The sequence below is a fragment of the Peromyscus maniculatus genome, chromosome 9, assembly GCF_049852395.1.
Source record: "Peromyscus maniculatus bairdii isolate BWxNUB_F1_BW_parent chromosome 9, HU_Pman_BW_mat_3.1, whole genome shotgun sequence".
Lineage (NCBI taxonomy): Eukaryota > Metazoa > Chordata > Mammalia > Rodentia > Cricetidae > Peromyscus > Peromyscus maniculatus.
Window position 1 is genome coordinate 52,836,031 of NC_134860.1, and position 13,535 is coordinate 52,849,565.

The window sequence follows — 13,535 nt, forward strand, 5'->3', positions numbered from 1 at the left end:
TTTCTTAACAGTGGGTTTTGCTTGATTTTTCTCGAAAGTCCTGTTTTGACAATAGTCCAGGACACCCCTCCTTCTCATGTCCGCTGCCTCAGACTGTCTACAGCAGCTCCCACATTACCACTGCAGCCCTTGAAGGCATTTGAGGCTGAGAAATTTTGTTTGTCTTTTAATTTTTTCTGATAATTCTTTAAAAGACTAAAAAAATTGATTTATGATTTTTCATGTGTCTGTATGTGGGTATGAGTGCAGGTGTTCTTGGAGGCCAGCAGAGGGTATCAGGCCCTGCCCGATGTGGGTGCCAGGGACCGAACTCAGGTCTTCGGTAGAAGAGCAGGGTGCTCTTGAGAGCTGAGCCATGGCTCCAGCCCCTGCTTGTGATGCCTATGAGCCTTCTTTTTACCGTGTTGTTTTGAAGTTTTAAAAAAGATTTATCTACTGTACGTGCATTGGTGTTTTGCCTGCATGTATGTCTGTGCAAGGGTGTCGGAGCTTCCGGAACTGGAGCTACAGACCATTGTGAGCTGCCATGTGGGTGCTGGGAATTGAACCCCGGTCCTCTGGGAGGACAGCCCGTGCTCTTAACTGCTGAGCCCTGAATTTCTTTTTTTTACGTTTTTCATCTAGTGGTCTGTGGCGAGGAGAAGACTGGGGTACTGATTTGATCGGTCACTTTGATAGCATCACCACTTATTTGGTTCTCCCTCACCTGCCCTCTCCTCCTCTCCTCTCCCCTCCCTTCCCCTCCCTTCTCCTTCCCTCCTATCCTCTTCACTCCTCTCATTTTCTCGCCTCCCCTCTCATCTCCCCTCCTCTCCCTTCCCCTCCCCTGCTCTCCCCAGCGCTGAGGAATGAACTCAGGGCCTGTGTTCTTAGACGAGCATTCCCTCACTGAGCAGCACCCCCAGGCTCTTTCTCTTTCTGTACAGCCATTTGTCAAGCATTGACTGGGACTAAAAATGTGAGATACATTTTGAAGCTGCAAGATGGACAGGTGTTCCTTTTCATCGTTTTCTTTGGGAGGGAGAGAGCTAGCAATGGTGACATTTTCTGGACCCCAAAAATGGGCACACATGACTTGCTATGTGGTGAATCTTGGCAGGTCAGGGACAGAGCATAAAAGTGCAGGCATGGCAGTTTGTTTGTTTGGTTTTTTGCACGACCCCCGTTTCCTTCAGATGCTATGACGGCACAGGCGAAGCCCATCTGTTTTATCGACGCCGTTGTGCTCCGGTATCTGTGGATCTGAGGCTGGTGGGTTCATTTCTTTTGTTTCTTTGCCCTGCTGTGCTGGGGAAGGAAGCCAGGGCCTTGCATTTGCTGCCAAGAGTTCTACCATTGAACGGAATTTCTAACCTCTCATGTTTTTGTTTTTCTATTGACTGTTTTCTGGAAGGTCATAAGCTCTTAGTGTGCCTTTTCTAGTAAAAGGAGAGTTGAGGGATGTGAGGTATAACAGAAAATCATTGAGGTTTTTCTTTTTTTTTTCCTTTCATTTTTCCATTAGTTTACCAGGATTCTGTGACAAGGTCAGGTGGCTTAAACCACAGAAAATCTGTAAATCCACAATCACAGTGTTGGCAGGTTAGTTTCTCCTGACGTCTCTCCAAGGCTTGCGGATGGTCATCTAAGTCACTGTCTTCACACGGCCCACTCTCTGTGCAGACACATCTCTGTCATCCTTCTGCTGTAACTAAACCCCCGTTCTTCCAAGGAAGCCAGTCAGATCGGATCAGCACCCACTCCTACAACATTATTTCAACACCATCTTCTCTTTAAAGGTTTTATCTCCAAGCATAGTGACATCCCCAAATCATTCCCTAACACTCCTTGAGATAAACAAGATTAAACTTGCTTTGAAACGCAAAGATTTTGATAAAAGGTGTTTGGTGGCTTAAAGCCTTTCTGTTGAGGACAGATGTGACCCTGTCTAGTTTTAGAGACTCATGACCTGTTCTTTAGAAAGGTTCAGTTAGCTTTATCTACTAAGCCATGGCTTGGGCATGTCCTTAATATGTATTTGAAGACTGGAAGACCAGTGGGAAAGCAGGGTAAGAATTAAGTCAAGATGAAAACTAGGCACAGGAGGAATTGTTGTACTCAGTCCCTCAAAGACCACCAAGAGACCAAATCCGATGCAAAAGCAAAGAGTCTTTGTATTGTTATGAGTTAGGGCTTCTCTGTCCTTCTGAGCAGCAGCAAAGTAGGAGAGACCCGGAGTAGCAATGAGGCAGGGTTTTTAAAGCAAAGGGAGCTTGGGGTCTACAGACTTCATAGGAACAGAATCAGGATTGGTTTATGCCAGTGGCAATCATGTTAGTAATTTTTAATTGAGGGTCACAGTTACCATTTTTGGGCAGGCCTGGACAAGTCCCAGGCTTTGTCCTTGAGCTGCCATGGAGGCTGGCTGGCCTAGCACGTACTGACTGTGGGGGCTGCTCACTGGCCCAGGCTCTGTCCTTGACTCATGCTCTAAGTTGGTGGGGGTCCCAGACAATAAACAACTGACTGAACCTTGAGCAGTCAGAGCATGTGCAGAAAGGGAGCTGCTGCCAGGACTATGCCTTTTGTTCATGGCCCTCCCAGAAACTGCTGCTCAAGTCTCAGGAAACTGAAATTGAGGCCTGATCTCTAAGAGAAGACTGAGCAGCCTGTCATGGCGTCTCCTTGGTCCTTTCTGAATGATTAGGATTTTTAGTTACCAGAGCCCAGAGGGAACATTTATGCCATCATTTATTTACATTAAAATTACCAATTTGTAAAAATCTTCAGGAACTTTCTTTTTTGGGGGAGCAGGGGCGGGTTGTTTCCAGACAAGGTTTCACTATGTAACAGCTTGGCTGTCCTGGATCTTGCTCTGTAGACCAGACCGGTTTTGAACTCACAGAGATCCACCTGACTCTGCCTCCCGAGTGCTAGGATTAAAGGCGTGTACCACCAATGCCTGGTTTAGGAACTTCCTTTTGTCCTAAGAAAAATCCCTAAGTTCCATGGTGTCCCACATCATTTCCCCTAAACCTAGGCTGTTTACTGTGTCAGTGATCTCTCAGTATCCAGCCCGTGTGCCTGGAGAACTCTTCGGTCCTATTCCTAAAATAGGCTGATCTAGCCTCAAGCTCCTCCTCACTTCCCCTAAGGGCTCTTTATTTCTCATCCAGCCCTGGGCATTAATCTTCAGTCATTATAGCCCTTATATTAATAAACTACAAATTTCTTGGTTTTTGTTGCTGTGTGTCAAGAACCTGAGCTGTGTCTCCAAGCTTGGCTGCTCAGGGTGGACTCCAGCGACTCACTGACTGACAGGTGCTGTAAACAGACCGTGAAGGTGACCTCTGCGGGTTTGCACAGGACTCCTGAGTTTGCTGGAAGGCAGCTAGCAGTGTTAAAACCCCAGGGTCCCAAAGGCAGTACTGCTGATGCTGTCCAGCCTAAGTCATCTGTTTCCGTGGGTTCTCTCTGACATCTGAATCCGTGGCTCAGGGGGCCTCAGCAGAGCTGCACTGTAGTAGACCACAGAGGTCTACAGCATGCGCAGGATCACGCAACTTCCTTAGGTTATTTTCTCTTTCATCTTGTCTGCTCCACTCCAATTTTAACATTGCTTCCCAAGACCACCTCCCGAACAACTACTTGCCTTGAAGTATGCTTCTGAGGGGTAGCCAGTCTAGAGAATAATTGTTTCTTCTTATTAGGTGGCACTCCATGCTGTGAGAAAATACCAGACAGAAGCCATGTGCTAGAGGAAGGATTCCTTTTAGCTCATAGCTTAAGAAGGGGTACAGTTCATCATGGCGGAGAGGTCTGGCAGGGGCTGGAAGACATCTAGTCAGTGCACGGGACAGCAGAGAGACAAACATTGGTACTCGTCTGACTCTCTTTTTTTTTCTATTTGTCCAGATCTCATCCAGGACACCTCCCTCCTGGCCATCCTCTCTGGAAACATCTTCATAGATATATCCAAAGGTGAGCTCCCAGATGCCAGAGGCACTTGCCAATCCAACTAAACTGAGATTAAGCATGGTGAGGCGGGGGTGGAGATGAAAGGTATGGGCTGAGAGGTGATTTCAGAGATGAAGCATTGCTGAGACAGCTAAAGCGACAAGGTGACATGGGCTCTTGGGGCAGGCAAGTCTGGGAGGTGTGAACTTGGGTCAGGAGGAGGTGAGGAAAGAGGTCTGGTGATTGTGTTCAGAACAGGAAAAGAGTGGATGGCGAGGCTTCACATAGAGTTGACTGGGAAAAGGGGTGGATGGCTAGGCTTCACATAGAGTTGAATGGGAAAAGGAGAGGATGGCTAGGGTTCACATAGAGTTGAATGGGAAAAGGAGAGGATGGCTAGGCTTCACATAGAGTTGAATGGGAAAAGGAGAGGATGGCTAGGGTTCATGTAGAGTTGAATGGGAAAAGGAGAGGATGGCTAGGCTTCACACAGAGTTGACTGGGAAAAGGAGAGGATGGCTAGGCTTCACGTAGAGTTGACTGGGAAAAGGAGAGGATGGCTAGGCTTCACGTAGAGTTGAATGGGAAAAGGAGAGGATGGCTAGGCTTCACACAGAGTTGACTGGGAAAAGGAGAGGATGGCTAGGCTTCACGTAGAGTTGACTGGGAAAAGGAGAGGATGGCTAGGCTTCACACAGAGTTGAATGGGAAAAGGGGTGGATGGCTAGGCTTCACATAGAGTTGAATGGGAAAAGGAGAGGATGGCTAGGGTTCACATAGAGTTGAATGGGAAAAGGAGAGGATGGCTAGGCTTCACGTAGAGTTGACTGGGAAAAGGAGAGGATGGCTAGGGTTCATGTAGAGTTGACTGGGAAAAGGAGAGGATGGCTAGGGTTCACATAGAGTTGAATGGGAAAAGGAGAGGATGGCTAGGCTTCACGTAGAGTTGACTGGGAGTCCTGTTGGGAGAAGCAACTTGCTTGTCAGATGCGCTGAAAGTTTGCTATCTCTGACAAAGGGGTTATTGCTGTTGCTTTGGGAAGGGACCTGGGGGAAGAGAAGACTTTAACAGGGAAGGGACTGGTTGGAAACTGAAGATGCTGGGAAGAAATAAGCTCAATGCTTAAGGGCCTGGGAAAGAGCCAGAGCACATGCTTAACTTTTATTAGGCCCTGGGTTCGATCCCCCAAAGGAAATGAAAAGTTCAATGTTCAGATAAAGGATGTATGTAAGAAGAACATACTGTAAGTGACTTTCCTTATTGGAGGTTTGGAAACAGGTCAGGTAAGTATCTCTTAGGCATCTACCTGGGGCTCAGCACCATGCCTGGCTACATACTGTGCTGGTGGTTCACTATGGGGAAGCCTGTCTAGAGCCTAGGTTACAGAAAGGGCATGGAGGGTTCTGTAGCTGGTCTTTCTTTGGACCACCAGTTCCCAAGTAATGACATGGAGACTTCTTATTAATTATGAATGCTTGGCCTTAGCTTAGGCTTGTTCCCAACTAGCTCTTATAACTTAAATTAACCTGTTTATATTAATCTATGTTTTGCCACATGACTCGTTACCTCTCCTCCATACTGTATGTCTAACTCCCTCTGTGCTCACTGGCTTAATCCCATGTGCCTCAGATTCTTCTTGAGTTCCTCTTTCTCCCTGAAAGTCCCGCTTATTCTCTCCTGCCTAGCTATTGGCCATTCAGCTCTTAGTTAAACCAATTAGAAGGTTCCTTAGGCAGAGATAGATCTTCACAGTGTACAAAAAGATTATCCCACAAAAGGGTTCTGTATTTTCTGGAAAGTTTGGAGGACGGTGGAGCATCTGTCAGAGACTTCATGGAGGACCCAGGAGACCGCAAGTTCTAATGTGTTCCATAATTATGATTGTCTTCACAGGTCTCTCTCCAATGGCTGCCATGTTCAGGTCTATCCCACAGGTCTTTAGGGGCCATCAATGTGCATCATTCCTTCTCTCAGCAAGAATGTTCAGCAAAAAAGCAGATGAGAAACTTGCCCTGGCTGATAAAGTGGCTGTGGTCACTGGCTCTACAAAAGGGTGAGTGAATGGAAGTCCCTGGAAGGCTCATTACTGGGAGATGTTGCCATGGTCCCCGCGGATACACACATCTCACATATCCTCGCCTGTCCCCCCACCCATCACAGAGCTCTGCAGTTTAACTCTGTATCTCAACGTTTCTCCCTAAAACATCTGGTTTCTGAGCTCCATGAAGATTTGTAGTTACAAAACCAGCTGCTCTTAGATAACCAGGGCTGAGTCTGAAGGTAGTCTCTTACCATGTTCGTGGGACAATCCCTGATTAACATTTTACCACCAGAACAGCATCTCTGCTTCCTTGTCTCCCTTACCCACATGGCCACTGTATTTGGAGTCCTCTGCTAACAGAAAGCAGCCTGACATCTATTGTGCCACAGACTCAGAGGTCTCCTTGACTGCATACAGCACCAGGAATGTGCAGGGCAATGTCTCGCCACTAGCTCAGAGTGGTCTATGTGCCCTCACATGGCTTCCCACATTCCCCTGGTTCCAGTTGTCCTCTGGCTCCCGTAATGATATGCATTTATAATGAGACCTTACATCATCAGAAGGAGGGGAGACCTTCATCCTCTTATTCTTTTATGGTCCTAACACCACCAATATATTTAGAACTGTTTAGAATCACTGGGAAAAACAAAAGAATTAGATTTTCCAGATCCCAGTGATGTCTTATCATTTTGTGTGCTCTCAATTCTCAGTATTCATAATGAATAAAATACATTAAAAATTTCCAGCTACCCAGATAGTTTCGACAAGACACCAGGTACATGCCTCTTTCTCTTCCTTGATTGCAGCTGCTTGACCAGTACCAACCAAGTCTTCAGACCCCCTCGGTGTTGGGAGATCTAGAGGATAGCACGTCCTGCTGCAGAAAGTTTCACAATTGCAGTCCAGAGGGAAGGCATTAGCTTTAGAAAAAGTATAAGCCATGCCAGACCCCTGAGGCTGGGAAAAGGCAACAATGTTGACTAGTTAAGAAGTCTACAATTTAGGCCCGATACCCAACCAGGCCAAAACTCTTCTGATGATGCAGCCTTTTAAAAGCTCCTTTTAATAAAATTATGGAGATATATTCATCTCTATAGTATAATTATCATGCATGAAGCCATGGGAATGAATGAGCAGACCATGAAGGACTGGAATGTGGTAGGTACTCAATGATTGCTCTTGCCCGCTACAGGAGACTCTGAAGCTGTTCTTGGGCAACCTCAGGGAAACAATTGACTTGGTCATCAGGCTCTGCCTGGGAACAAGACAGAGAGAGCAGAAACCATTATCGGCATCTCCTTTTCTGCCCACAGGATTGGTTTTGCCATCGCCCGGCGTCTGGCCCAGGATGGGGCGCATGTGGTCATCAGCAGCCGGAAGCAACAGAATGTGGACCGAGCTGTGGCCGTATTGAAGGAGGAGGGGCTGAGTGTGACGGGCACTGTGTGCCATGTGGGGAAGGCTGAGGACCGCCAGCACCTTGTGGCCACAGTAAGGAGCCATAGGCTGGGGCAGATGGAAAGACACGGATCTAACCATGGCATGATGGGGACTGAGGTCTCCAGGTCTGTAAATGAGGCTAATCTCACATTCTCAGGATAGTCAGATGTGACTAAAAGATTTCCTGACAGGAAGGAACAGCTGTGCTGCTCATACTAATCAAAGAGATGGCCAGTAGTTTGACATGACCACGGAGCTTGCCTAGAACCTCACAGGGGTCAGAGTTATAAACTATCTCTACAATAAAGTCTGAGCTGTGTAGCCCTGGCCCAACATGTACTGTATGGATTGTCCATTAGACTAGCTTCTGAAACAGGAGCTTTAGGATCAGCTCCTGTTGTGACCACCCCAGAAGAAGTGGGTTGTGAGGTGGGATCTGAAGGAACATGGAATGGACAGGTGTTGTAGTAGACAAAAGAGAATCCTTCCAGGCAAGAGAAGAGAGCAGAGAAGGAATCAACTGGAAATTGAAGAGCTGAAAGCAGGACCCTTAGGTCTGAGCAAAGGTCTGAAGGTGGGATCCAGGAACCAACCAGATGTCTTACATGGCAGAAACTGGATTCATCCAAGGAGGGAAGAAACACCATTTCATTCAGTCTCTGTCAGGATCCGGCTCTGGCCTGGCACAGCTCCAGGATGGCCAGGCAGTCACTGCTTTAAGTTTCTGTGGTCACAATACCTGACAGAGACAACTTAAATAAAGGTTCATTTTGGTCTGTGGTTCCCGTCCATCATGCCGGGGAAGGCATGGGTGTGGAAGTATGTGGTCAAGTCTGTTCCCATCACAGTAGATGGAAAAGCAGAAGGTGTGGCAGGTACTGTGGGCCAGGCGTAACTTTCAAGGGACTGCCCTCGGTGACCTTCTGCCAGCTCGGCTCCGCCTCCTAAAGGTCCATAGCCTCCCCAAACAGTGCAGTAGCTGGGAAACAAGCATTAAAATATGAACCTGTGGGGCACATGTCAGATTCAAAACAGAACAGTGGTTTTCTTTGGCCATTGTTACTCTTTCCTCTGTTCTTCACCTGTATGCCCTGCCATCTCCTCTGCAGGCCCTGGGACACTCTGGGGGTGTTGACTTCCTGGTGTGTGTGGCAGGAGTCAATCCTTTGGTAGGAAGCACCCTGGGAGCCAGTGAACAGATCTGGGACAAGGTAAGGAGAGTGCCTTCCTACACGGTGTCTATATGTACTCATGATCGCATGAATGCGTGTGCACGTACCTCGCCTGAGTTCCCACAGCGCTGCGTCAACACTGGCTTTGATGGACAGACGCGGGGCTTACCTGAGTCAGGCTTTCCATAACTAGGTTCAACAGGTGCTGGCCACGCCCAGCCTCTACCAGGCTCGTGTAGCTCCTGTGTTGACTCTCCTCATGCCGATCACTGCTACTAAGTCCTGAGATGCCGGAAGAAGATGTCCGGGTCTGGTCACGGCAGAAACCCTCAGGCTCAGGTTTATGAAACTGTCACAACCTAGATTCACTGGCGCCTCTGTGAACCCTTCAGCCTGGCTGTCCCAAGGAGCCACAGGCACAGCTGACAGCTGGGGCTCTTTCCCAGCTCTGCGGTCTCAGCTGGAAGCCACTGGGCACTCAGGGAGCTCCTACTGCCTGGGCAGACCCCATCCCTGTTATCCTGACGAGCTCACCCGCGGCTAGTCAGGTCTGAACCCCCTCCTGTCGCTGGGGGCGGGGAATGGGCCTGTGATCTGAGTGCATCATTCCCTTCTCGTGGGTCTTCTTCCCTGGGCCACCTTGCCATCTTCTCTCGGTAGACTCTGCCCCACTTTGTCCTCTGTGGTTCTTACGTTCCATAGCCTCCTGGATCCACCTTCCAGTTCCTCCACCTCCCCCTTCAACCACATCCAGACTTCTCCAGCTCTTTCTTTTCTTTTTAAAGATGGCTCAGGTTTGACTCCTAAACACTGCATAAAAGTTTAACTCAACCTAACCCGACCAAAATAGTATCCAAAACAACAAATGCACCATGAACAATGCCATCCTGGTTCCAAACACTTCCGGAGGTAGATTAGGTGCCGAGCACACACTCCTTTTCTCTGGCCCATGCTCCCCCTTTCAGTCAGTCACTAATAGCCAAATTCCTCTCCTTGTCCTCCCCATACTTCCCCAGCCTTTGGAAGGCTGAAGTGGAGTTTGTATGGGAGCTGAGTATGGTAATTCTCTGAGGTCTGGGGAACTCAGGGGCCTCAGAAGCATGTGTGCCCTCCGACAAACTCTGACCCTCTGTGCTGGCTGCTCTTATGTCAGCTCGACACACAAACCACAGTCAGCAGAGGGAAAGGAGCCTCATAAGATCCAGCTGTGAGGCATTTTCTTAATTAGTGATTGATGGGGGAGGGCCCAGCCCATTGTGGGTGGTGCCATCCCTGGGCTGGTATTCCTGGGTTCTGTAAGGAAGCAAGATGAGCAAGTCAGGGGGAGCAAGCCAGTAAGCAGCGCCCCTCCATGGCCTCTGTATCAGCTCCTGCCTCCAGGTTCCTGCCCTGTTTGAGTTCCTGTCCTGACTTCCTTCAGTGATGAACAGTGATGTGGAAGTGTAAACCAAATAAACCTTTTCCTCCCAACTTGCTTTTTGGTCATGGGGTTTCATCACAGCAACAAAACCCTAACTAAGACACCCTCGCTCATAGTAAAAGGACTCAGTGTCTCAGCGACCCACCATATTCATGGAGCTTTGCCTCTGTTCTGTCTCCCAGTCCAACCTTTGTATTATCTGGGATTTCAGATCCTGGATGTGAATGTGAAGGCCCCAGCCCTGCTGCTGAGCCGGCTGCTGCCCCACATGGAGAAGAGGGGGTGAGTGCAGGGGTGGTGGTGGCGAGGGCCATATGCATTGATTTTTACCCACAGGAAACACTTGGGTAGAGGCCCAGGAACTTGAAGATATATGTAGGTGTGTGTGTGTGTGTGTGTGTGTGTGTGTGTGTGTGTGTGTGTATGACAGGTGTGTCTTTCAGGACAAGTTTTCTTTCTAGACCTGATGTTTTCCCCAAGGATGTGACGTCTTGATAGAGAATCATTTCCTGGGGCGAGAACAAGGCCTGCTTTCCAGGTCCTCAAAGGACCTTTCACCGGCCCTTATGTCTTTCATCTCAGGGAATACAGGGACCTTGCTTTTTGTGACCGCTGCCGTGATGAAGGGTCCAGAGGGAAGCAATCCCATCTCTCACTCCCTCACTCTTGGCCTCCTTAGTGGGCCATGTCCCCTGTTTCTCTCCTGGTCAGAGGCACCATGGGCTGACCTCTGACCTGCTACGCAGCCTGGTCCTGCTGTGTATCCTGTGGCTACCCAGGGATGATCCAGCCTGGGACTCCCTAGTGATCTATGACACCACAGAGGTCCCCACAACATAGGGACATCGCTTGAGTTATGTCCTCTGGATGTGCTGCCCCAGTTTGGGGACCCTGTTTAAGGGGTGCCACGCTGACTGCATTTACTGCATCGACTTCAAGGTTCACTACCTCAGATACCTCATTTCTCAGAGTTCTAGATCCTTGCCTCACACTTTCACCGTCAACTCCGAGCTCTTCTCCTCTGAGCGTGAAAACACAGTTTCCTGCCTCTTCTAATTGAATGAATCTCTAATCTCACCCCATATCCCTTTCTCCTCAAGGGGAAGCTCTGTTGTTCTGGTATCCTCTGCAGTGGCTTATCTCCCAGTGCCGGTGAGTATGGCACCCTCTGGTAAAGTGGGTGAGGGCAAGCCGCCTTGATTTCTTGTGAGGCCTTGCAGAGGGATGTGGGAGAGCTGACTGTTGATCCTAGATAAATAGAAGCTATGAATGCACCATGAATGCTTCAGATCGGGTATTATTATCTCATTTTGCCCTCAAGGGGCAAAAATATGCCATTTGCCTGTAAGTGATGTTCGTTTGAGGTACCTGCCAGGGTAAGACCTTGTATCTCCTAATTCCAGTTTCCTGGCTGACTTCAAACGAACAGCGCAGCAAATCAAGCTTGGGTACACCTGATAGCAATTTGGTGACATAGACCAGGTCCCGACTCCTGGAAAACTACTGTGGGGTGGTGAGGCGCAAGGGGAGAGAGAATCTGTGTTCAGGCCACAGTCAGGCACAGCTTCGTCGTCTGCAGCCCGGAAGTGACCTTGTTCCAGTAAGGATCCCTTCCTACCGCACTGATTCGCGGTCCCCTTCTTTGCATCTCAGAAACTGGGCGCCTACAACACCAGCAAGACGGCTCTGCTGGGCCTCTGCAGGTCTCTGGCTGTGGAGCTGGCTCCGAAAGGCATCAGGGTGAACTGCATAGTGCCGGGAGTCATCAAGACGGACTTTGGCCTGGGGGTGAGAATGACAAACGCCTTCCAGTCCCCACCGCCTGCGTCGTCCTCTCTCCATGCGCCTTCTGGTCCCTTTTCAGGCTTCCATCTGAATGGAGGCCCACAGAGCCTGGACATGCAGCGAGAGCCCCCTTCCAGGGTCAGGCTTTGGGCAGCAGCCCCTTACTTTTGCGCAGAAGAATGAGGGTCTCTGTCTTCCTCAAGCACACTAGTGTTCATCCCATCTTCCCACAGAGGTGTGGGTCAGCCATGACGCTATCCTCACCCTATTGTATCGCCAGCCCTCTGCCTAACGCTGGCTCTGAAATCTCTCCCTAGGAGAAGACATTGCCGAACATGCGGCCTGAGTTGAATAAAATCTACGGACTGCAGCGGTAGGTAGGGCTTGGGGTGTTCTGTGCTTCGTTTTAGGTAAAATTATATTTTAAGATGAAAAAGCCTCCCCCCCCCCCCGGGCTTCTTCTGCTTTCTGGAGTCCTGGGTTGGAGGCAGGAGGGTGGGTATGAGTCCAACAGCATCACCTCCCACGGAGACTGGCGAATGCTAGGTGCCCCTCCCGGACTGTGGAAGCCCCAATCAGAGCTCAGAGTTTCCTGTGACCTCATCTCCTCTCCTGCAGGTTAGGGGAGCCAGAAGACTGTGCCGGGATTGTATCTTTCCTATGCTCCTCAGATGCCAGCTACATCACCGGGGAGAACATCACGGTAGCTGGCTTCTCCCCTAGACTGTGAAAAGAGCGTGGCTTAGAGACTGGCTGGAGGTCCTCGGGAAAACAGAGGGCTTGGCGGGGTATAGTAGATGAAGAACCTTAGCATGTGCGTGGGGTCCAGGTCATACAGGGAACACCTACTTAAAAATGGTGAGGGAAGGCCGGTGTTTAAAGTTTTCATTTGGAATAAATGTGTTTGGATCCTCCTGGACATGCTCCTGTTTTTAAAGTGATACACACAGCCCTCTTGAGCCAGAAGCATCCTTCTTGGGTTATTGCCTTTTCTTACCACTGGCCCTCATCCCTAACAGGTTTTTTTAAATTCCTCCATCTCTCCTTTCGTTCCTTTTCTGTGGAGACGGAAATCAGGCTAGAGCCTTCCCTTCTGCTCTTCCAGAACCACCCTCTCCTTGATGTTTGACTCTGTGCCTTGGGTGGGTCTGTAGGGATCCTTCAAGGCCTTTGACCTCTGGCTTACAGGTGAGTTTGGTCAGTTGGAGGCAGACTGGAAGTCAAGGTGATGAGGTCAGAGGATGTATTTCCCAGGATCCCTTCTTATCTGCCTGCTGTGTCTGGGTTCTTCTGTCTACCAAAGGGAACTTTGGTCAGCTGACACCCACCAAAGCTTCTTACCTGTGACTTCCGGCCCAGGTGTGGTAATGGCTCTTTACCTTGTTGGGTACTAACTAAACATTAGCTGCTCATTTGTAAAGGCTTTGAAAATCACCTTGAGATTTTCTTTTTACATATTTACATCATATATTGATCAAATCAAGGCACCGTGGGACTCTTCCAGGGGAGATGGGAACAAAAGTCCATTCCCTCTAGATGTGGCACCGGTTTCAGGCTGACGACGTGATTCCACGCAAGTCTAGCAGTTTCCTGAGCTTCCTTACAGGAGCCCGGGTGACCCAAAGGCAGGAGCATCACTGGAGTTCACCCCAGCATGGGTGATGACTGTCCACAGATGCATCCCTGTAGCCCACCTCGCAGGCTGCCCAGTCTCCTCAGCAACTGTTACCGCCTCCCTAG

General features: G+C 49.2%; 1 protein-coding gene across 1 annotated transcript; it reads left to right on the forward strand.

Annotated features, from left to right (window-relative positions):
• The first annotated feature begins 5,841 nt into the window (after nt 1-5,841).
• Nucleotides 5,842-12,712, forward strand: LOC102903637 (dehydrogenase/reductase SDR family member 2, mitochondrial-like). The gene is made up of 8 exons (XM_006988515.4): nt 5,842-5,990; nt 7,292-7,469; nt 8,528-8,629; nt 10,222-10,292; nt 11,111-11,162; nt 11,664-11,798; nt 12,113-12,168; nt 12,414-12,712. Exons 1-8 carry the CDS (start codon nt 5,842-5,844, stop codon nt 12,523-12,525), a joined length of 855 nt encoding a protein of 284 aa, XP_006988577.1. The 3' UTR covers nt 12,526-12,712.
• Nucleotides 12,713-13,535: the final 823 nt, after the last annotated feature.

Excerpts from the sequence above, each read along its gene's own strand:
- LOC102903637 (XM_006988515.4), top strand. The coding sequence starts at position 5,842 with ATGGCTGCCATGTTCAGGTCTATCCCACAGGTCTTTAGGGGCCATCAA. Across the intron at positions 10,293-11,110 it reads CCCCACATGGAGAAGAGGGG|GGGAAGCTCTGTTGTTCTGG; the intron begins GTGAGTGCAGGG and ends TTTCTCCTCAAG. Across the intron at positions 11,799-12,112 it reads AGACGGACTTTGGCCTGGGG|GAGAAGACATTGCCGAACAT; the intron begins GTGAGAATGACA and ends ATCTCTCCCTAG.